Genomic DNA, 26,362 nt, shown 5'->3' with positions numbered 1-26,362 from the left:
ACTAACTAGATTACTCAATATTCGAATTAATCAATACGATGCTGCCCGAACGGAACAAGGAATCTTAAAAATTGATTCGGTTAACTACAATATAAGCGTATTTTTTTCAGTTTTCGGTTGTGGAGGTTGTTGAACTTCATTGAAATCATGAACCCAGTAGTGTTATAGTACAACTGAAAAAACCTGGGAGCATTGGACGGCCGTTTCGTCTTAGTATGGGACTCTTTCAATGAAATCCAACAATCTCCACAACTTCAAATTGAAAATTATCATGTTCTCACTACTTACTAGCTTCAAGAAGGCTTCCCGGAGTTCTAATGAAAAGCCACGACCAGTAGAGTTTAACCATGTCGGGTGTGAGGCAGTTACCCACAAAAAACAATGGAACATGGCCGTTTGACATCGTTGATTGACTTAAAATAGACATTGACACCATTTGATACCAACTCAGTGGTCTAGAAGTTAAAGGTTCACGTGAAACCGAAGTTTTTCCCCCTCCCCGTGCGGAATTGTAGATGTGAACTCCTGAGTTCCATACTGGGACGAAACGGCCGTTCAGTGCTTCCAGATTTTCAATGGTGGCCTAACACTGATCGGTTCATGATCAATGTAAATAATTCTATTCTAACATACAAATACAAATAATCGGTTGTACAATCAAAGACATGAAATTATTCAGTTCATTTTTTAGTAGTAGACATTATCGCCTACTTTTACTTACAAATGCACATGCACATATACACACGAATATATAGTCTTCAAACAAACAATTATGCGGTGGTGTAAACTGTTAATTTTAAAATCACATAAAAAGCAATAAATCAATGAAATCTAATGATTTATGATCATTTGTAAATAAAAGAGAAATGGGGATACAAAATAGAAGAACAAACAAACAGTCAAACCCATAGACAAACATTTCACTGCCATCTGTATATATGTATTATTATAATGTGTTTTTTTTTCTTCTTCAATATTTAACTTTATTCAATACTATGAGCATATCTATTAGCTCTTTATATATGTGTATCAGTTAGAAAAGTACACCGAACAAAAAAGTGTCTGTGTGTATGTGTATGTAAGTTTAGGAGAGGAGGGGAGATAGAGGGAAAGTGAGTAATAAAGTTCGCTGCTACCATTCAACATTCACTCATTTATTTATTTATGATTTATTAGTTACATCGTCTGAAAAATCTATCCCCTTTTCTTCTTCTTCTTCTTCTTCTTCTTCTTCTTGTAATTAGATTCTATTATCAACAAAAACAATATAGATATACTGATTTGTCATGAAATGTTTTCCTTTTCTTTTGCCTTTTTTTCATAGTCGTAGTAAGACGATTGCAAGTAATTACAAAATTTATTGTTTGTTCATTTATCAGTTTGTTGTTTCGTTCTTTTTTCTTTTTTCTTTCTTTCTTTCTTTCATTCTTTCCCGTTTTTCTTTTGTGTGTGTGATTTGATTAAAATCATTTTTAATTAATTCACTCATTAATTTATACATATTTGATGAGTGATTTTGTTTGAATGAAAATTTCTCTATTTCTGTTTATGATAAAATGAAGTTACATTTCATGTTCTCTTTTTTCTTTCTTTTCTTTTTTTTCTCTCTTTTTTGACAATAATAATAAACTTACCGTTAAATCCTTATGTAATGGTTAACTGACATGATTAAGAAAGAGAGGAAAAAAATAGAAGAAAGAGGTCGACAGAATCTATCAATAATGTATTGTAAAATGCCTTGTTTGTTTGTTTGGTTTTTACTGGAGATATTTTCCAAAAAATGTTTAAGCTATAAGATAACTAGCTGATAGAAGATTCGCAAGTATAAAAGAATATAGTTTATTGAATGATTGAACTATTCCTCAGTCACATCCATCAGTGGATGATACCCCAGAAGCGTTGCCGATTTGGGTAGTGCTTACCCAGGCACAACAAGGGCGGCCTACTTGAGCATCTGGGCTACCTGTTCCTGCCATCTAGATATTTCAACAAGTTATCTATTTTTGTTTGTTTTAATATATCATTATGTTTATTAATCGCATGATGTATTCTGCTGCGTTTCTGAAAAGTGTACAACCTTTCGTTGTCAAAGTTACAAAAAACTCAATAGGAGCCAACGTCGTTGCTGACAATATACAGCGAAAAGAATGCACATTATTCAGATGTTCATTTACTGAACTGCTAACATCTAACTGGCGATCACTCAATATTTATCGCCAGGACCGACCAAGAAGAAAGAAACGGAAACTTGTTGAAGTACTTTACGCTGTGAATTCTATATTGTACCAAAAATATAATATTGAATAAAGCTAATAATAACTATTGTATGTTTGTTAGAATATAGAATAATGGATAAGTTTTTTTAAATAGTAAATTAAATTTATTTTTCAGTAGTTGAAATCATAAGTCAATTGAAGCTAGACTACTATGGAAAATCTGAGAGCATTGGACGGCCATTTCGTTCTATTGTGAGACTTTTCAGTAGTGCGCATCCACGATCACGCCTTATGAGTTTCCAACCCAGGATTGACAAGATTATTTTCAAGGTTATATCAGAAACCGTATACTATATTTGATCTTGATTTGATAAAAATAAATTTAATATCGAAAGAAGTTTTGTGGAGAATGTAGTGATTCCAATAGTTGAAATCATAAGTCAATTTAAGTTAGATCATTATGAAAAACTTATAAGCATTAGATGGCAGCTTCGTCCTACTGTGGGACTCCTCAGTAGTGCGCATCCACGATATCACCTCGCGGGATTCAAACCCATAACCTGTCAGTCTAGCGCGAGAACGTTTAACCACTAGACCACTTAGCTGTCCGTTATCCAACGGTGTTAATGTCTAACTTTAACTAATCCACGAAATTGAGTGACATCTCCATGATTGTCATCAATGAATTACTATTTCATGATCTCAACTATTGAAATTACTACAATCTCCATAAAACTCCTTCTGATTCAAAGTTTACATTTACACTTATCAATTAAGCTGATGTACTTATCTGATATACCATAAGATAAATTAGATATTAACTAAAAGTATATACTATACTCATTGTCAATTTAATGTTCTATTACTTTAATCTAAGTTTTTTTTTGAAAATATTTATACACATACTTTTAACTTTCTAACTAATAAACACTTATCTCTATGATCATACATGAAACACGTAACTGACTCATATTGTATGTCAATCTTTATATATATATATATATATATATATATATATATATATATATATATTTCGGTTTCTTAACATTTTATCAACATAGCGACTTTTAAATCTAAAAACAACAACAACACAAAAACAACCCACATCGATTAATTTCACCGCCAACTATTTTTGTCACTATTGTATGGTTGTTGTTACTGTTGTTGTTGTCGTTGTTGTTGTTTTTCTTTTCAAAAAATCCGAAGTGCGGTAAAATTAATTTTCTGACAGTCCAAATACAAAAAACAAAAACAAAATTATCAGAGAATAAAATTATTACGTTTATGATAAAAATTCAATTTTTTTTAAAAAATATGTCATATCATGTACTACTTATATAATAATTAATAATGATATATGTATGTTTCAATTGTACTTTGACTTTTAAGTCATGATTGACATAAGTATATCATTCATTGAATTCATTTATCTACACAGTAACTATATTCGATGTATTTGTGAATAAGTAATATCAATAGTGTGTACTTATTTAGTAATGACAGTTATCAAAATTATATACAATGTCAAAATGATGACATTATGTCATTAGACCAGATTCATTTAGCAAAATGAAGGTTTAATTTGAATTGTTCTTTTCTGTTCTTTTTGATTATTAGTTTCTCATCGTTTATTGATTTGGTTTGTTTTAATAATGTCATTATTCAATTAAGTTTAAATTGATATTATGAATGGATTATTGTTAGTGTTATATCTAGAGCCTTTATTCTTGATACACCATATTTAACTTGAGCATTAGAAGGCTAGAAACCTTTTAAGTCGTAATGAGAAAACAGAAGACTAGTGAAAGGAATGTTATTCCAGACAGTGTCGGCGACCCTAATCAAAAATACTCTCATTTGTATACCCATTTTGAATAATAATTAGAATGTAATTCACATATATGAAAAATACATAAAGTTATAAGAAATCACATACTGAGCATAGTTCATTTCAATGGAATACAAGAATATCGTATATTATACAGAATAAAATATCATACGAGAAAACAAAACCGAATACTACATTGAGTAATCATTACATTGAATCAAAACGGTAATAATGTTGAACAAAACTTATAATGAGTAAATCAAACGAATTTTAACTTTTCTTTCCATCTTATCAATTAGACATTATTATTGGAAACTTGGAAGTATTGGATGATCGTTTCGTCCTAATATAGGACTCTTCAACAGCGCATGTCTATGATCCTGTATACAAGACTCGAACCTAGGACAACCTCTACATCACTGAGCTGATATCCGATGATGTTAATTTCGAATTGTGACCAATCCACAAAATTGCGTGACTGTCCAGGTTTTCAACCGTGGTCTAACATTAATTCATTCATAATATTAATTTAAGCTCAACAAACTCCATAACTCTATACTGATCATTATTTATTGTTAATTCATTTCTCAATTACCTAAAATTTTTGCGCTTATTAAATAAAGTTCTTTGCATTGTATTAAGTTGATCATGAGTAGAGTAACAAAGAGTAGTAAAGAAGTATTTTTTTTAACATTCTTTTCGTAAAAATTAACTTAAACGTGTCACTTTTTTATCATCTACATGTCATCAACCACTGTCAAATAGATTAAAAAGACAATGAATTGTTTTATTGAGTCATTTACTGTAAATTTTTTCAAGCTATTCAGTAAATATTACTAATGAGTGTATTTATGAGTGAAATTGACCTTTTCAAAACCCATTGTTCTATAACCGTTAGTTAGTCTTTTTTGATTGATATACAATGGTGTGTAGTTAGTATGTTCATTTAAGAGAATGTTCATGATAATCTGTAATTTGAGTTTTGAATAAGGTCAGAACAACAATTGAAACTTCAATAGTTGTTCTGACTTCATTCAAATTCATAAACTGGACCAATTATATGAGATATCAGTTTTCGTGTGTTAGTACTAAAATTCACCTTTTCTAACTATCTATTATCACATCCATCAATCTGTCAAGCAAAGATTAGTCAGATACATGATGAGAGATTAACAAGAGAAAAACATTCAGTATAACTGTAATTTTATATAAAAGTAAAAATTATCAAAATAAATCGATTTCAAACTTTGGAAATGAGCAATTTATCTTGATTCACTGTTATGATTTGAGATAAGAATAATAGCTTCACAGTTAGAATACACTGCTCATTAAGTAATCAGACTGTTTTGTAATAATATGCACAGTTAATAAGTGAGATTCATCAATAGATGTGTGAGTGTGTAAAACATTTTCAATACTCTAAACGATCAATTCCCACGTGACTTCATAATTAAAATAAAATAAATTTAGTTTCATTTGCGTGATGTGGTAAAGTCAATCGTCACAAAAATGAATTTAATAGTTACAAACATAATCACGTCTAGATTTACTTCTGTCTATATAACTGGTATGTATGTATACACTTGTAATATAATTGACTTATAACTGAGTATATTCTCACATTCTTATGCAGAACATTCAAGGTCAGATTACAAATAATAATGCACGTTATTTGCAATCATACTTACACCTGCTACCCCACATGGAACACAGAACAACGTTCAACAATCTACAACCAACTCTATTCTGGGCTTCCCTCTCCAATTAGTGATAAGTGGTATTCATTCTTTTGATGTCTGCTTCCGATTTCTGTCGCAAAATTTATGTGACTGAAATGAGCTTTTCTGGTTAGCATATTTTTATCAAGCTCCTTTTCTATATGACGGGGTTGGTAACGTCATCCCCAATCCTCCTAATTTATCCTGAATTGAGACTTGGAGTAACTCTAGAAAGTTCCCAGGCGATGTTAATAGTACACCGCTGATTTGTTATGTATGTAACATCGATGAGAAGTGGAATGCCTGAGAGCAGAAGGTTAAGTAAATCAAATTAAACAAACACAACAATGTAAATAGAGAGTGATTGTAATAACAACAGGAATGAAAGAACAATAAAGTTTATAAAAGATAACTAATGGAAAATGTACAAATGAAGTGTTTAATATATGATTTTCATATTTTCATGGGGACATTCTCTACAAAACAATGAATTAGTTTTGCCCTACCCCAACTATTCGACCACTACAGTACAACTGATTATAATTTGTAAGCACTAAATTTTACACTATTAAAATAAATTTATCACTCATCATTTCAAAATTTAACTATAGTTTTCCAACATCATTCACTGTTCACTTCATAAATGTTTAATTGCTTGTGTTCTGTTCTAGTTCCCGCAACATTCACACCTACCTACCTACCTACCTACCTACCTACTTACCTACCTACTTATCAACCTTCTTACAAAAATAATTATTCTCATATACCGATATATACTTTACCTACATGAAAAAAAATTTTCTCTATGATTTTCTAAAAAACAATTAACCATTTAATCGAAACTTAAATTTACCTAAATTTATTAGTTTTTACATCAATAAGTAATAAGGATAAGTAAATTTATGACTAGTTCAATATCCATAAACTTTTTTGGGTGGTTTCTTTTTTCAAACAAAAAAATTTGATTTATATCAGAAGAGTTTTGTGGGTATTATAGTAATTTCTATGGTTGAGATCATGAGTCAATTGAAGCTAGACCACCATGCAAAACCTGGAAGCACTAGACCGCCGTTTTGTCCTATTGTGGGACTCCTCCTCAGCAGTGCGTGTCCTCACTGAAGATAGTGTTGGATGTGTCGCTCAATTTCCTGGATTTGTTGAAGTGAGACATTAACACCATTTGGTGCCGGCCGGCTCAATGGTGTGGGACTGATAGGTGCTAGACTGGAATCTCGCGAGGCGGTATCGTGAATGCGCACTGTTGAGGAGCCCCACAATAGGACGGAACGGCCGTCCAGTTCTTCCAGATTTTCCATGGTGGTCTAAATTCAATTGACTCATGATCTCAACCACTGAAAAAAATTTGAACTGATCTTTTTACAGTGTTGACGTCCAATTTTTTTGCTCGAATCTTGTTATTTATTTAAATTTGATTTATTTATTTTTCGTTCAAGATTCAATAAATCTTTTCAATGCTAATTTTGTTTTACTGTTTTGTTTTATTATAAAATAAAATAAATGAATATTGTTTATTATTAATTATGGTAGGTTATGATCATATAAACATAAAAAATCATCTTTGAAACTAAATTCTATATTAGAAAGAGAAAAACCTTCAATGTTTACTCATATAAGAAATCGATTACAAATAATACTGAAGTTTATAATCAGAGAGGGATTTTGTGTAGATTTTGTAATTTTATAATTGAATTCATGAGAAAATTGGAGCTAGATTACCGTGGAAAATCTGGAAGCACTGAACGGCCGTTCCGTCATACTGTGGGACTCCTCAACAGTGCACATCCACCATCCCGCCTGGCGAGATTCCAACCCAGCACCGATCACTCTCGCGCGCGGACGCTCAACATCTACAAACTGAGCCGGCTGGTATCCAACGGTGTTAATGTTTAACTTTAATACGTCTACCACTGCCTTCAGTGAGTTACTATCTAACAACAGATCCGGTTGAACCCTACTCATCATGGCTTCTCACTAGAACTTCAGGAAATACATCTTCAAGACCATCACTAGTGAGCATATGATGAATATAATTAGAAAAGGGTTTTGTAGAAAACATAGTAATTTTAATAGTTGAATTCATGAGCCAATTGAAGTTAGACCACTATACGAAACGGCCGTCCAGTGCTTCCAGGTTTTCCATGGTGTTCTAGCTTCAATCAACTCATGAACTCAACTATTAAAATACTGAAGATATCAGTACAACTTAGTTGATGAAACTAGATTTCTTTAAAGGGGTTTTTTGAGAGAATAATTCAATTTATAAGTTTTATCACAGATTGGTATTCATTTGAAGTAAAATTAGGAGCTACAACATATTGAACATTAGGGACCAACCTTGAGATAAAATCATGAAAAGTATTTGTGACTAATCATCTAGTTATAAGCGACATAGAACTTGTTACATACATACATTAGTTCCATTTCTTACATTATATTAACAATAAAATGTAAGGTTATCGGGATATATTACAAATATTAGGCGTTACTAGACATTAAAAATAACGAAGAAACAAAGAACTCGTGAAGTAAGGAATTATGAGTGAATTTTAGAAAGCTGAAAATCTAAGAGAAGGCGAAAATTGCATGAATCTAAGTTATTGTGACCGATTCCAGGCCATGCCACGTAACATCTTTGAGCATTGGTCTCGATAAATGTGCACCACCCAACCAGCTAATCTGTGCTGACAAACATAACCCAGTCTAATAGTTAATGACCTTTAAGGTTGATGTCACGTTCTAGTTCGATTGTCTGCTGCTTTCTTCTAACCTACTGCTACAACAACAAGCATCATGAGACGAGGCAGGTGTTTGTAGGTTATATGTGATACATGTCTGAAACATCTCAGTTGATTAACAATCACCAGCAAATTTACAATCTTTTCGTACTTCTTTAATTTCATCCTCAACATAACTTCGAACCTAAGTGACCATTGCTTCAAAGGCATTTTTCATTAAATGCAAATAACTTACAAATATCCTCTGTTTCTAAAGACCATGTTTCACAGCAATAATGTAAAGCAAAATGAAATGTTTTGCTTGTATTTTGGTTGTCAGATGTTATAAATGATGTGATTTTACAAAATCCAACCAAGCTTTCTGCTTCTGTGCCCAGATTTTATAGTACACCAGCCTATTAGAGCTGACATGACTCCCAAAGTAAGTAAAGTGGTCAACTGTCTTAATAGTACTGAAGTAACACTTTGCATTTAGAAGGAATTAAATACATATCGAACATTCTTGCATTTTTCCTCAAACTGATCAGAAGACTTTAAGTCAATAAGTGAATCTCCTTATAGGCGGTCAATTATTGCAATGTCACTCAGTGAAAGTGATATGCTTAAAATAATACCTACAAACGAAGTTAATTAAAAAGAGTAAAATCGAAAATCCCTGACGTACGGCACATAGTAATATTATCTTCAACGACATTAAGTCATAAGCTATGATTTGGTCAATAGTGTTTGTGTAAAGAACATTTACAGGGAATATCTTTTTTGGCACATCTTTCAAAGTTGGAAATTGCCATAAAATCTGTCGACCAACTGTGTGAGAAGCCACATTAAAGTAAAGAATTATGTCTGTGTTCTAAAACCTGAAGAGTGAAAATTATGGTACATCCATGTGCCTGTCTGGAACTAGTTTGGAGTTTTCAGGTTTGGTGTTTATGTACCCTCTTAAGCCTGAACCACTGATTTAAAAGGGATGTAAACACGTTTCCTATTCTCATTTGATTCATTATTCAGTATAAACATCACACGAAATAATTAGTAGGAATCTATACTTTTCAAACATCATTAGCTTCACAGTTGATGACCTACTATGTATCCAGGATACTCATTTTAAATAAGTCGCTATTAAGTGTTCGATAAATAATTTTAATGTAGGAAGTTTGGAGGATTTTGTCAGGTTTTTCATTATCATTTAAGCACAACTACTCTATGCTTTCTGAAATTTGTTATTATTTACAGAAACTATTTTCAAATAATCCGACCATACTAGTTCGTTTATCAGTTGAAGATAGATATTAACACCATTGGATGCCAGTTCAGTGGTCTAGCGGTTAAGCGTTCGCGCGCAAGACCGGTAGGTTCTGGGTTGGAATCTCGCAAGGTGGGATTGTGGATGCGTGCTGCTGATGAGTCCCATAATAGGACGAAACGGCCTTCCAGTGCTCCCAGGTTTTCCATGATGGTTTAGCTTCAAATAAATCATGATCTCAACTATTAAAATAAATGAGGACTTAGTTTTTGATTCGTAATTTGTGGTTTTTTCGTGAGTTGAACATTTCCTAATCTGTAAGTGGCTTCGGATATCATGAGTGATATCATTTAGAAGTGAAAGAATTCAAAATCTCCTCAGTGAAAATACTAAGAAATATGGTGCATAATAGTTCAAACTAATCTAAAGAAACTTACAAACCTATGAGTTGACAAAGCTGAGTTAACTCTTTTAATAGTCCAAAATTAAATTTTATTTCTTTTAAGTTTTGCAATTTACATTTATAAACCAATATTTACATATATGAGCTCCGATATAAAAAAATCCATACATTATACTCATAAACACAAATCTAATATCAGTGTTATCCATCAAGATAATCAAATCGGTTCGTGATTTTGAAGTAACAGTGTGAAAGTGTTCATAATTTCAATGATTTTGTTGATGAAGCGAATTGGTTGACATAATTGGATAAGTAAATGAGCACTATTTTCACTAAAAAGTAATATCAGAAGGGGGGCTTGGGGAGATTTTAGTAATTTTATAGTTGAATTCATGAATCAGTTGAAGCTAGACCATCATCGAAAACCTGGACGTCCATTTTGTCTTAGTATAAGACTCCTCAATAGTGCGCATCCATGATGTCGCCTTGCGAGATTCGAACCCGTGACCTATCAGTCTCGCGCGCGAATAAATAATAAACAATATTCTAACACAATTTGTAACTGTTTAGACTATTATATTGTGGACATCATGTACATTAATTACATCCAACTAACAATTCCAGGACAGGACAAAACACGCGACATGAATTCTGTTGATAGTCAAATTTCAATTATTCTATGTATCAGTATACTAATTTACAAAAATGTTGACACATGTAATATCGGTCAGAATTAATATCTACCGTTATGTAATTATTTAACAAACAGAATCTTTTAGCCACCTCTAGCTTATGCGATTTTAGTTCAATGATTTAAAAAGATATTATTATAAGGTGAATTTTCATGTCGATTCAGAGGTGGCAATATGAAGAAACAATATTAATGCATTGACGAAGAACTCACATTCCTCAGGAAAACTTTGGTAGAAAACGGCTATTCAAGCCTCTTCATAGAGAATATTAAAAAAAGATTTCGGGATAAGGAACCCAGTATTTCCGTTTTGAAGGAATAACTTTATATGAATCTAGAATTCAAAAGTGATCGAACACCTGATTTAAATAAAAATCGGTTAATGGCAGCAATATATTCTCTACAAAACCCTTTTCTAATTATATTCATTATATGCTCACTAGTGATGGTCATGAAGAGGTATATCCTGAAATTCTAGTGAGAAGCAGTGACCGATGCAGTTCAACCGGATCTGTTGTTAGATAGTAATTCACTGATGATTATGGTGGACAGTGATTCAATTTCGTGGATTGGCTGAAGTTTGACTTTAACATTGTGTCGATGTCCCAATATCGAAAGACGTACTCATGAATGCGCGTCGCTGAGGAGTCCTACACTATGACGAACTGTCTGTCCAATGCTTCCAGATTTTCTATGGTGATCTAGCTTCAATTGACTCAGGAATTCAACTATAAAATTACTATACTATCCACAAAACCATTCTGTTAATACATATAAACGATTGTAAAACTTGATAATAGATTCATTGAAAAGAGATCCATTTCAGTAAACTTCATATTTTCAATATTAAAAAGAATCAAATATAATTATTTCTCTACATTTTAAACTTTACTAGTTAAGATCATGAATCAACTGAAATTAAACTTATTAACTAGACTTATTAAAACATTAACTTTTATAATGAGAGAAAAAACATTTTATTCTATTAATCAAAGCGTTTAGTTTATCTCTAATTGACAATTTATTACTACAACAGCAGCAATAATAATACCAAAAAAGAGATAAATGTATAGGTGCATATATATATATATATATATATATATACGTATATTTGTTCAACATGGAAGCACGTAGAAACATGATTAATTCAATGGCGAAGAGTTTGAAATTAATGATACACGGTTTTTTGTGAAAAAAAACCAAAAAAAGGGAGAAAAAATAGAATAGCGAAGATAATTTGTCCTAATTTCTTTCAATTTTTTTCGGAAAAAAAACAAACAAACACAAATAATAATTTATCAAATGTCTATTTAACTATAAAAATAAAAAAAGAAAACTATGATTAATTAGATTATTTTCCAAAACGAAAAAAAAAGAAAAAAAATTTTGTTGTTGTTGTTGCTACAAACATGTACTTACAGATTCTTTTTTACACAGACATATATTTATCTAAATAGGTATAGATAGAAAAATAAATGTAAGTAGTATGTGTATACAAGTAGTATTATTAAACTGTTTGAAAAGTATGTAATAATAAGGACAGTGGAACTTCTGATGTTGTATGGTTAGATGTATATATATATACATATATATGTATCATGATTAATTGTGTTCAATCAGTTGATTTATTTGTATTCAGCTAATATATTATTATTATTATTTTTATATGTGGAATATGTATTGTATTTTGTTTGGTGGAAAAAAAAGCAAGCAAATAAACAAAATAATCATTCAATTACCACAAATTTACAATCATCATCATCGTTGTCACAGTGACAGTGATAAATAGATTTACTTAAGTCAGTTTTTTTATAAAAGAAAATCATCAAAACAAAATATACAAGTTTTTAAGTTCAGTTTTCAATAGTTTGTCTTCATATTGTGGTCATTGATTTATGTGTGTGTGTGTGTACTTTTAGTAAATACAGATAACTATTCACCGTCGCTTAACTTTGATGTTAGTTTATATTTCTTATATCGGTTAAAAGTGGCATTGTCTACCTAGTAATCATTTCTCGCATATATATATATATATATATATATATATATATATATATATATATATATAAGTATAGGGTTGTAAAGATTGTTGAGTTTTCATTGAGGTCATAAATTGATCAATGTTAGATAATCATTGAAAACTTGGAAGCATTGGACAGGCGTTTCGTCCAAATATGGGAATCCTCAGAAGTGGGCATCCACGATCCTGTGATGGTATAACATTGATCTATTCATGATTTCAATCAAAAACTTAACCATCTCCGTAACGCAATACTGATAATTATGATGTGATTACTAGTGACTAGCTTCAAGATGGATTTCCTGGAATAGTAATGAGAAACCCTGACCAATTGAGTTCAATCATGTCTGGTGTGAGGCAGTTACTCACTGAAGACATTGGAGGACAGTCATGCAATGTCGTGGATTGGTTGAAGCTAGACATTAATACCGTTGGATACCGGCTCAGTGGTGTATTGGTTAAAGGTTCATGCGTGAAACCGAAGTTCCAGAGTTTGAAGCCTACGTGCAAGACCATGGTTGCACAATTCTGAAGAATCCCTTAATAGGACGAAACAGCTGCCCAATGTTTCCAGTTTTTCAATAATAGTTAAACATCTATGCATTCACGATATATATATATATATATATATATATATATATATATAACCCAATTTCAGGGATGAAAAAGAATACGTAAAACTCATACATATTCTTATGAAAAATAACTAATAATGGTTTACCCTTTTGAAATTGATTTAGAAAGTTACACTAATAAAATTTATTTGAAATCATTGTAAAAATATGGATATTACCTTGAGGATAAGTTTGTATGGTTTATTAGACTCATAGAATTAAAGACTACTGAACAGCGTATACATTAGTTAAGTATTGATGTCGAACAATAACAGTGAATAATATTATCAGCATTTATAATGATAGTAATACAAATATTCTACTTAAGTCCACTTATATATATCTTTTCTTTGTCAATAATTATTGTTCATTGTTTGTATCCGTTTACTGACATAAGAAACTGATTCCATTTGACGTTTTTATTAAACAGAAAAGCTATTTAGTTCAACTTGGGTTTTTTAAAAAAAAGCTTTATTTATTCATGATCCTATTGACGGTTGAATTTCTTCTATTAACTACATTGAGAAATATTGAAATTTAACTGCTGAACTGAAATTAGATCGACCTAATTCAGTTAGTACTGAGAGGTTGATAACATGCTAGTAGAGCTGATAGTTAAATATCTTAGGTCTATTGTAATCAAAATAGTTTATTGGTAACATTTCTGTGTATGACAATCAGTGATACAAGTGTGTATAAATTCTATAGAAGCTATATCTAGTTTCGTTAGAACCACAGATACACTTTGTTAACAAGATCAAATAATACAAACTTCATATCGATTTGCTACATAGTTTTGGTATTAATTTTAACTTTAATACGACTGAATGAATGCATCCCGTTATGTATTCTTTCACTTTAAATTACCATTAGTATTATTTTACACGATAATTTCGAAAACTATCAAGAGTTTAAGCATTCTTATGCGAGGACGAATATCCAAGGTTCAGTCCCCACGTACAGAACCATGAATACACTCTTCTGAGAATCACCGTACTAGAACAAAACAGTCATCCAGTACTTCCAGATTTTCAATGATAACCTAGATAAGATTAGTTCGTGATTTAAACTGTAAAAAACAACAATTCAACAATCACTGTAAATCCCCTATACTAACTAAATATGAAACATTTAAGAGTTTGCTTCTAACAGATATCACATATATCTAAATACATTCCAGTACCATAAATAAACTCAGTTTTAACATTTTGCAAGCATATGAAAGCCGGTGATTTGCACATTCTATTTATCAATGATGAATTCTATCTTTCATAAATGTTATATATTATAAAACTCTATTATTTATTGAATTATACTTCAATCAAATAAATGACAACTGGTATCATCAGTTGATTTAATGTTATATTTCTTTTGAAATATCTATTAGAATCTTTTACAAGTATTAGAAAATACCATTTGAAGTTTAGATCTGATAATAAACACATTCATGGAAAAGAATACTGGAGTATTTCCAACATATATATATATATATATATATATATATATATGCATATCTTTGCCTAATGTTTTACGTTTGAATATCCAAACATAGTTTCTAAACCGTGTTTTGACCGAAATCTGTTGATTGTACGTATAGTTTAAGATATATATATATATATATATATATATATATATATATACCACATGGCATAAACACTAACCTACATCATTTAATTTTTCTGTTAACCAAATTGTCAAAACTGTCTCAATAGACATTTTAGAATGAAAGAAGAACATTACAAGTCATAGTAAATAAATATGAAACGTGGCGTTTAGAAATTCATCTTAGATCAAAAGAAAAACTGTCAGTCTGTCATAAAATGATATGTGGACTTCAGTCTTAATGTGTATATATGCTAAAATAAATAGTACACATTATGTATATGTATATCATAATCTACAAACAACGTAAAACATATACACATACATACATACATACATACATACGTGTTGTTATTTCATGAGTACATTATATACAGAGTGAAGAAATCAACAGAATTAACGAAAAATATGAGTAGCATAAGACACATTGGAATAAGAGATTAGGAATAAAGTGAGTGAGTGAGTGAGAGAGAGGGGGGGGCATACAGAGAAACTGAAAGAGATACATTTTTTTAATCTGATAAAAATTAATACTAAAAAGTTCAATATGTATGAATCATAAATTTCCATACTTTCAATGATTAAAACAAGAAGAAGAATATTTCTTTCTGCGTGTTTCGTTATTTCCCCACGTCTTCAGAATATATATATTGCTTTAGCAAAGTAAATAGATGCTTAATAATAATAATGGCATCAATGAATTATTAACTTTCAATTTTCAACTAATAATAACATGCTGTAATCAGTTCCAGTTTATAAGCTGATTAGTTTGATAAATTCATAGATGTCTATTAAAGACAATCTTGTAAGTGATGATTTCCATGCTTTGACTACTATAATATTATGTATAGATTAAATAGTGTAATTTATTACTTTGAAACAACGTTTTATATGTAAATAATCGTTGATATTGGTATATAGTAAGCATTCATGAACTTACATATGGGAGTTAAACCCATGACTTTAGATCTCACTCACAACTAATTAACCTTTAGACCACTTAATCGAGATCTGATGGTGTCTAAGTTCAACTTTCATTATAATAAAAAATTTTACATCTAGGTTAAGATAGGATAAAATTTGATCCTCTTGAGTGTATTTAAATAAAATTTAGGATTATCAACTGAAAGTCTGTTTATTTTGAATATTGGTAACATATGAGACTAAAATTTACTGAGGTATCACTGAAAAGCACACAGCAGTGAATAGTTTTTAGTTGACATCTTTAAACTTATTATTAGCATGAAATTTCAAGCCCAAAATCTTGAGGTCTTGCGAAGTACATGATAAGACTTAGGCATTAGTCAATAGTTTATCGGCTTATATTTTCTTCTTAGTAGACGAAGTAAATTCTCATTAGAGAGCACTAGATACTAAATAATGGTCACACTAGATTTTTTAGTCAATCGAATTTGAAAAATTTTTACATGTTGGCTTTCAGACGAATATCATCTTAATTGCATTGTCTATATACTCTGAGTTTAATTGAGTATAAAATGTTTGTTAGTTCAAGCTTCTTACAAGTTCTAGATTAAAATCATTCAAATCTCCTTAAATTTATCATTCCTAAAGATTGAGTATTCTTTCTTACGTTTATTTTTTCTGTCTGCTAATTTTATTTCTCGTTTACTTGAAATTTCTTGATTATCATTTCAGTTTATTCTGTGTGACTTAATATGATGTACTGATACTACTATGAACTGATGTAAGTGAGACAATTATTAAAAATCCGGAAGCTCGTTCTATTATAGAAATTCCCAGCAGTAAGCATCCACGAACTTATGTGAAGGAGTTAAAACCTTGACTCTCGGTCTCGCTCGTGACTAACTAACCTCCAGACCACTCAGTCGAAATCTGATGGTATACAACTCCAAATTAAATCAACACACGCTATTGTACAATTACCTTTCATTTTCTTCTGTTGACATCTTCTTAACCATTGATATGTTTCAGCTCCACTTATCACAGCTTCTGTATGTTTGTTTGCAATATATTGATCAACAATTCAATGAACCCAACATGTAATACTTACACGTGAAGATACTCAATTCATCATGGCTTCCTAAGCCGAATATGGTAGGTGGTTCAGACTAAATATTTGTAGTATTTAAGGTATATAAATAGCGTAGTAACGACAACGCATAATTCACCCAAAAATCTGTACCTTAATATATAGAAAGATCTGTATACATACTGAATAAAATGAATTTCTGTTGAGTACAGTGTAAATGTTCATTGATTTTGAAACGTTTAATTAAAGTTTAAGTTGAAAATCAGAAAGGTAATCTTGAACACCACTGATTTATGCCAAATGTAAATACAGAGTATTCTAGAATTAATAATAGCCATCATTAAATAAATTACAATTAATCAAGTTACCCGTAGTTTCAGAGAACAATTTTTATTTACTATCTTCTGTTGTCATCCTGAACGTCTTTCCTAGTGGTTTTACAGGACTCTTAGCTTTTTTCAATAAATCTCAAAACTATTTTATGTAAAAACTCCTCAACTCTCAAAGCAAAGTTTATGGTTTAGGATTTTGTAATAAATTACATTTTTTACGAGGTCGGGTTACCAAACCTATATACAGAATCAGAACAAGCAATTGTTTAAGATAGAGTCCAAGCGAAGTTAACTCGCTCAAATACTATTATATATCTGACAAATTATATTCCTATTCTCAGTCTTACAATATTTTCAAAAAACTCTTTCAGTCACTTATCTTTAGTTAATATTTAGATTTCTTGTATATATAATATTTGATTACTTAAAGCACTGCAGGGTATGGTTCGAGTGCTTCTTTAAGGAATATCTCAAACTATTGTATAATTGACATTGTCATAGTGCTATTGTTAAGTAATTTTACTTAATTAACAAATTACAATTCATTACTTAATTCTATGTAAGAAATGAATGTCGATTTCTCTGTTTGAATTATTACCGAACTGTACTTTTCATAAAAAGTCGTAAAAGAAAGTATAAATAAAATATTAATAATGTCAAATTTAATCCATTTTATCTTAACTCATTGTGTAAATCTGAAGTAATAATATTAATATTAATAGGTTCATATGGCTAAGATTTTAATAAACTAATACAGCACATCTGATTTATATGATCTTCAAATACTTCAATATGATTGGTTCATAATATTGTCCAATTAGAATGCAATAAAATATGATTTATAACATAGTCAACCTGTTATTGGTTGATATTGGCTTATATTGTTGAATAATGAATATTTCTGTACATTGAGAAAAATTTGAGTCTTTAAAACGACAACTGGCGTTATATTACGTTCATAAAGATAACAATCCATATTTTAATAACAGAAATATTAACTTTATACGGATTATATTATTTTTTTTTCAAAACAAAAGGAAACGTTTGATTTAAATTATGCGAATACGTCATCCAAAATTCGACAGTCCAATTCAATCACCATCAACAACTAATGAAATGAGGAAACATTTGTTAAATTCATCACAGGGATGTTCTATTAAAATGTCTGATTCACAACAATGTAAATCAAGACAAAGTTCACCTCGTTTATCTTCAACCGATGGTCATGTATCATCTATTTCCGGTATGTCAGAATCATGTGATGATCCAACTAATACATATCTTAATCCGGATTTCACTGATCCACAATTAATGACAAAAGTAAGTTTGATAACTTTTAGTATGTTCAATATATTTTAGAATTAATCATTATAACACAATTTAGTGTAAATATTAGTCATAATCATACGATATTTGGGAATCAAAATAATCGATTTTTGTTTAACTCATGAAATTTAGTACAGCTAGACACTAAAAATATTATATGCTACATAAAAATTTGTGTAGGCCATGACACTAATCAGGAATTTAGACGAAGTAGGTGGTTTGCTTAGAGACCAACTGCTAGAGCCCGTAACATGGAAATCGATTCTGCAACTCAGTAGAGTTGGCCTTTATTGCTACCTGATTAATAAATGTTGGTACGTACACCATTCGTTCCCACATGTTTTTGAATTCGGCGAATACCACTGTTCTGGAATCAGAGTCTGCCAGTTCCCCTTGGGGATCTCTCTATATCGATCAATCTGGTTTCAGCTCCAGACCTTCGTTTCTTATCTTCCCTTACAATAGATGAAATTTTATGGATGATAAAGATGATTCTTACAACGTTCATGAAAATGATACTTCAGATGAAATTCATCTTACCTAGTTTACTGCTGATATTGTACACTAACAGCATTATGGAATTTTCACACACACGGATACACACATCATTAATGAATTATTTTCTATTGATGTTAACAAATACTTTTATTTGTTATCTACTATTTAGAACAATGTGAAACTGATACATTTATCACTATATATTTACTGGTTTTATAGTAAAAAGTAACTTTATTGACAGAATATAGCAGTTGTAAAACACAAATTATGACTTTATATATTATTTACATTAGTAATCACTGAAAATATTTATCAACCGATCTGGTATCGATTTGTAAATAAGTAAGATGATCCCATCATGTGATGAACTTTACAAATGATATTCATTTCTTAAATTAGTAGATCCTTAAAAAGTGCTTAACATATTCATTGTCAATCAAAGTGTATGTTTAGTTTATGAATAACAGTCTGAATAAATAAATTTATCATAATCATTCAGTTTCTTCGAGGATTCAATAATCGCATTTTACTTGTATAAAACCTTACATTTCTAATTATGCATCATTCATACAAAAATAGAGGAAGATAACTTTTGCTTTTTAGAGTCGACGTTTTAAATCTGTTGTACTTAACATATAGTATTCACTTCAATTCAAGACCATATATTTCAGAATGTTTTACATTGTTGTAATATGTCATATTTCTGCTTCCAATTGTTTTATCTAACGTTGGTTGTTAGTCATTTACTTGGAAGTTTTTAATCGGCACACTCACAGAAGGTATGAGCTAGTTTGTATGAAATAAGATGGGGGGAAACAGGTATGTAGACTTTATCCCGATACACCACTGTGACATAAATCACTCTATTTATTGGATTCATTATAATATTTAACAAACACATTTTTAGATATTCTTCTATAAGGATCTTTACTATCCATAAATAGATATCACAAAAGTGAAATAATAGTCGTGTCATTTGTACAACAAAAACAATTCGATCAATAAATATGGATTGTGTCAAAAAATAATGAATCAGATATCATGAATTAAGAAACTAAAAATTCGAAGGACTCCAGATGTATGTCTATTCTATCATCAAGTCTGAAATTTGGTTTCTAGATTACAGTATAGTACTATTCTATTGAAATCTTATCAATCAGCTGAGTTCTAACGCTTAAATTTTCGGTAAAACTTTGAATAATCTGTTTCTAAGAATATCAATAGTCTTTATATCATTACTATTGTATATATAGTAGTTGCTAGTCTATTGGTCTAGCGGTTAAACGTTCAGGCAAGAGACTGAAAGTCCTGCGTTCGATCGTCGCGTGAGGGGTTATGGATATGCACTTCTGAAGAGTCACATACTAGAACAAAACGGACATTTAGTGCTTCCAGATTTCCGATGGTTCTTAACTTTGATTCATGATCCCAGTAAAATCCAGCAAACCTACACCGACATATATTTAAATCATTTAGCATAGAATTTGAAGTTCATTTTTTAACACCATCTAATATCAATTGATCATAGATCCCAAGCTAATAACTTTTCATTATAACAATCATTTACAAATGATCGTCAGAAGCCCGTCTACTTAGAGTCATGATGAGTAGTACTGCTGTTTTTAGGGTTTGAGAAGTTGAGAAAAATTCATGAAATGAGTTTATATTATTCTACTTTCATTTTTCTAAGTTTATTCAGTCTTTAGTGTAGTACAGTTAAGTAGGTTGATGTCACGATGATTCGAGATATAAAATCTGATGATATAAATACATAAAATCATCTTCACACCACAGAAACACCATAGTTTGCATAAAACACTGATCCCATTTAACTCAGTTACCCATTACATGTACATGAATTTGACTTTATGTAGCATTTTGTATGTATATGTTAGGATTGCTAAAGGCCTATTCGAACTAAAGATAGGGAATATTTTAAAGGGAATCACTGAAACCCAAATGTTTTCATGTTACCAAGTCACTTCATTAACTGAATTGATACATATTGATTAAGGCAAAGTTAGCATAACAACATGCCAATTTACTTTGCTATACTTATACCATGGAAACTTGAAAGATAAGTTCAAATATATTATTACTATCATTAGTATTATTAATCTGTCTAAGCGCATAAGAATCTGATGCAATACAGCACCAAAAAATAGAATGTGACACACAAAGTATTGATAATATTGTTAAGAAGACAGGCTTAATTTGAAGAGAATGAAGAAAAACTAATATAAAAAAATACCTATAACTAAAACAGTGTATAATAGAAGCGACAGTTCAGTGAACAATACTAAAGAGATATTCAAAGATTCTTTTAGTGACCACCGAATGTAAACCATCTTTCGGAGATAAGCATAATGAAACAGATAGGATCGTCTCAATTCCCTAACTAAGAGAGGTTAATTTTCACAAGCATAGAAAAAAAGCTCATTGACGCCTTGTAAATCCGAATTTTTAAACAGCCAGATTAATATGACGTCTGTCCCTAAAGTCCCCCATATTCTCATGTTCTCTTTGGGTTTCACTATACATAGATTCGTCTCATCTGTTAAGGTACTACCAGCAACCACATTACTACACAGATATACGAAACTTTAAAACTATTTCTAACAGCTCATTGACAAGAGTAAGTGCAAATGCTCTTGCCAGTCTTGGAAAAGTACTTTGTAATGAGTGCATGTCACTTATACGAACACTGACCAACTGTTTAAATGTTGACTGCATAGCTCATTGCCTAGTAGGCCGGAATTATCTGGACACTTAATACTCTAAAGGTTCTCTACAGTACACAGATGCAGATTATTACCATTTACTCCATATCTGTATCCAGAATACTCTCGATAGTAAATTTAAAGAGGAATCGTGAGATTAGGAAACCCTAGTTAACCCCACTAATAATATGACACAATAGAGAAGTTGTTACATTTCCTTGCCCTCATTGACGTATTTGTATTTGAAGTTTTAAAATGTTAACAAACTTCTCAGACAAACAATTTTTCAACAGACAATCCCATAGAATTCTATTATCTAACGAATTATAGGCCACTCTGATATCAAGTAATATAACGACTCCTGGTCTGTAATAATTATGGCAGTATTCTGACATTCGACAGAGGATGAAGATATGTTCAATATATCCTCGATTAGAACGAAAATCAGCTCACTCCTCACAAGTCAATATTTCACAAGTTCTGAACAACACATTGAAAATAACTAGATTGCATACATCACATATCAAACTCCTATTCTCATCAGTAATCATAGTTTAATTATTTTTCAATTTTAATTTATTTTAATCCATTGTTTTTTGTGTACTCATTTGTTTAAGGAGAAATAAATAGAAAAAATGATTGTTTTATTCATTTCTAGAGTTAATATTTTCAGAAAAGTGTTTTTGTGGATATTATAGTAATTTGAATGGTTGAGATTATGAGTCATTTGAAACTAGACCACCATTGAAAAACCTAGAAGCAATGGACGACCGTTTCGTCCTAGTATGGGACTCTTCAACAATCCGCATCCACGATCCCGTCGCGAGATTCCAACACAGAACCTTAAATTTAAGATAAAACTATGCTGTGGTGTAATTAGATGGTCGTCCTAGTATGGGACTCCTCAACAGTGTGCGTCCACGATCCCACACGTGAAACTTGAAGATTAAACATTCGCGCATGAGACTGAAGGTCTTACATTCGAATGCCATGTGAGGGATCGTGGATGTGCTTCGCTGAGTAGTCTCGCACTAGAACGAAACGGTCATTCAGTGCGTCCAGGATTTGAATGGTGGTCCAGCTAAGATTGACTCGTAAATTCAACTATGAAAATACTACAGTCTCCACAAATCCCCAGACCAGTATATTTATTAGACGGTTTTGTTATTTCACCTGCTTTGTTTTGAGTAACCGAATAGTATCACTAGCCCTCATACCTAGAGTACGGCTCATACCCAAATAACTAATGAATAAGTTTATCAAAACATAAAATTATTATAATTCATTGTAGACATTATTAATCAGTTAAATTTTTTTAAAATCAAGGAGAATGATTAAGAAAAAGTCTATCTGGTTTCTGATAGTTAAATTCATGAGTCAATGTAAGTTAGATCACCATTCAAAACCTTGAAGCATTGGACGGCCGTCTCGTCCTAGTATGGGACTATTCAGTAGTGTGTATCTTCTATCCTGTATGCATGACTCGAAATCAAGATATTCGATCTCTCGAATGAACACTTAACGTCTACACTACTGAAATGGCATCCAATAGTGTTGTTGTCTAACTTCAATTGATCGATGATCTTTCGTGATCAACTCATGAATTCAACTAATTCAACTATTATTACAATTTCCACAAACCCCATTCTGATCATATCTGATTTATGCTTAAATTCATATTCATACATGTATCTTTTGCATTCTAATTATAAACTATATTAAGGCAGATATTATATAAAATGTGGTTGAATCCAATGTACACATTTATGATCGATTATAGTCTTTTCGATTGAATTGTATATATTTTATAATAAACCATTATCAAGTATATAAATCTTTGATAATATTCACATTAATGATAATTAAAAATAGTAGTTTGTGTAATGAACAGTAAAGACTATGTGTTTTTTTGTACGTGTGTGTGTATGTGTGCGTGTTTCCTAACACAACCCACCATTGATAATCATTGTAAACACTGAGATTACCATTATTTATCATTATATACCGATATTACTTACCTATAAGTAGCCTAGATTACAAATAAATACATGAATTAATCATTAATTTATTAAAAGTAAATGATTCATTAATAAATAAATAATTATAATTTATGATTTCGGTAAATGTCAATCATGTATACACTGCTTACTATCTTCTCTAATCCTTTTCTTTGGATATATATAACATTCGAGGAACACCATCTTCATCTTCTTCTTCATCATCATCGTCATTACCGTCTTCGATATTATTCTCTATATTCATGATTTGTTGTTTATTCTTTCTTCTTCATGTTTACCTTTTGTTTGGAGAAACTAAGATTTTTGAGAGATTGTTTCTTTCCCTCTCTCTTTTTATTTTGAGACAAATAAACGTTTCATTCATTAATCGAATGTTTTATGCATAACTATCATAATGTTTGATGGATATTTTACTGATTTTAATTTATTCATTAAAAATATTAGTTTGTGTTTCTATAGTGATGATCGATTGATTTAAACAGGAACTTTTATTAACATTAATGGGTTAGCGTTTGATAAAGTTGGTTTGTGCTTGACAACTTGAGTTATCTATTGTCTTAAGTGTGATAAATGTGTGACAAATGGAGAATGAGTTCACTTCTTAGCGGTCCAATCTATTCCAATTGATATATCGTAGCTTCGCAAATAAGTTATTAATATTTCATTATAGAGGTCTGGGAGTTATTGCTGGTATGTGTTGAGGTCGTTGAGTGAGCAATGATAAAGTTGAACCTAAGGTACTAGGTATAATTAAAAAACTGATTGGTGAAGTGGTAAATATTCATTGATTTTTGTAGCTGAAATTCATCAGTTTAGAAATAGATTGAAGAAAATTTATCGGCTTTCAAACCAAGACAGAGCATCAGCACATGAAGATGTTGACTAATGAACTGAACAATCCCAAATGATTCAGACTGCTTGGTTAGAATCTATTTGTCTGTCACTACCAATATTTTGAGACATCGTGATGTGTTACTCAGAATCAGTCACAATGACACGGGTGTATTCGCTCTTTAGCTTCCCTTATAACCTGAGTTTTAAAACCATTTATTTACTTTATTCATTGCGTCAATTCATTCTTTTTTCCTTTCATCACACTGTTTATATCTAATGTCCAGTACTATTAATAGTAGTGTTACTACATCGATTACTCTGACATTTGTTTTGATAATTTTAATTCAGTGTGGTAATATTGTGTGGGATTTGCAGATATTATAGTAATTTCAGTAGTTGAGATCATGAGTCAATAGTGACTAGACCACCATGAAAAACCTGGAAGCACTGGACGGCCGTTTCGTCCTAATGTGGGACTCCTCAACAGTGCCCATCCACGAGTACGCTTAGCGAGTTCAGTCTTGCGTACGAGCGCTTAACCTCTACACCACTGAGCTGGCCGACATCCAATTGTGTTAATGTCTAAGTTCAACCAACCCATGAAATTGAGTGACACATCCACCATTGTCTTAAGTGAGTTACTATCTCATAAATAATGCGGTTGAACTGCACTGGTAAGTGCTTTTCACTAGAACTCCGGGAAATACCTCTTGAAGCCAGTCACTAATGAGAATAATGACTGAGTAAAATATCAATTTCTATTCAATCCACTTGATAATAACAAAATGAACAAACACTGTTATGTAACTTTTAACATTGATTTTCACCAATAATTAGTGTCAATCTTAACATATAACAAGTCTGATCCCCCTAAAATACTTTAATTCTTCAATATATAGTACATTACTATTGTTAATAATATTAATATTATCCTTTTCACATAAAACAACTTCTCTTAGCCGCAATAATGAACCATTTTTCTTTTTACATAAAATAAACATGACAGTTTTATAGGCATCAATAAATAACAATGAAATATCTTTCTATATCTATATATGTAGTTTTATACTTTCACTTACAAAGTGTAATAAACATTTATCTTTAAAACTAACTAAGTCAACTATGATAGATTTTTTTGTTCAACTGGGATTTTTATGTTTTTCTTATGTTACAGTTTAAATAGCAACAACAACAAAATCAAAAACAAAAAGACTCCCACCTCCCCCCAAAAAATAGTTGAAACATCATAAATCTTTCAACTAACGGAAATATTACACTGGTGGTCGATTTAGAAAGCCTTAAAATCATCATCATCATCACTATGATCATTAGGTGAAGAATTTTCAGTCAAATACCCTTTTATTTTATTTTATTTATTTCAAGAATAAAATAAATCACATCATATAATGGATATTTAGACAAAATAAAAATTTATGGTCAGTTACTATAAATAGTATATTGAAGTAAAGAAAATACTTATACAATTTTAATAGATGATATCTTACTATAAGAAATAGTTCTATCGATATTGG

At 30.8% G+C, this 26,362-nt stretch overlaps 1 protein-coding gene across 1 annotated transcript in view; it reads left to right on the top strand.

Annotated features, from left to right (window-relative positions):
• Window positions 1-18,350: 18,350 nt before the first annotated feature.
• The window catches only part of WC2_4 (blue light receptor), a gene marked incomplete at its 3' end in the record, with an annotated part of 31,120 nt that continues 23,108 nt past the window's right edge, over window positions 18,351-26,362 (top strand). Inside the window, exon 1 of the mRNA XM_012942763.3 lies at window positions 18,351-18,754. Within this exon, the coding sequence (XP_012798217.1) occupies window positions 18,491-18,754 (264 nt within the window). The 5' untranslated portion in view covers window positions 18,351-18,490. The remainder of the gene's footprint in view (window positions 18,755-26,362) is intronic.

Source organism: Schistosoma haematobium, chromosome ZW (genome assembly GCF_000699445.3).
Source record: "Schistosoma haematobium chromosome ZW, whole genome shotgun sequence".
Lineage (NCBI taxonomy): Eukaryota > Metazoa > Platyhelminthes > Trematoda > Strigeidida > Schistosomatidae > Schistosoma > Schistosoma haematobium.
The sequence above is the reverse complement of the archived record's forward strand: the minus strand, read 5'-3'. Positions and strand labels throughout refer to the sequence as shown.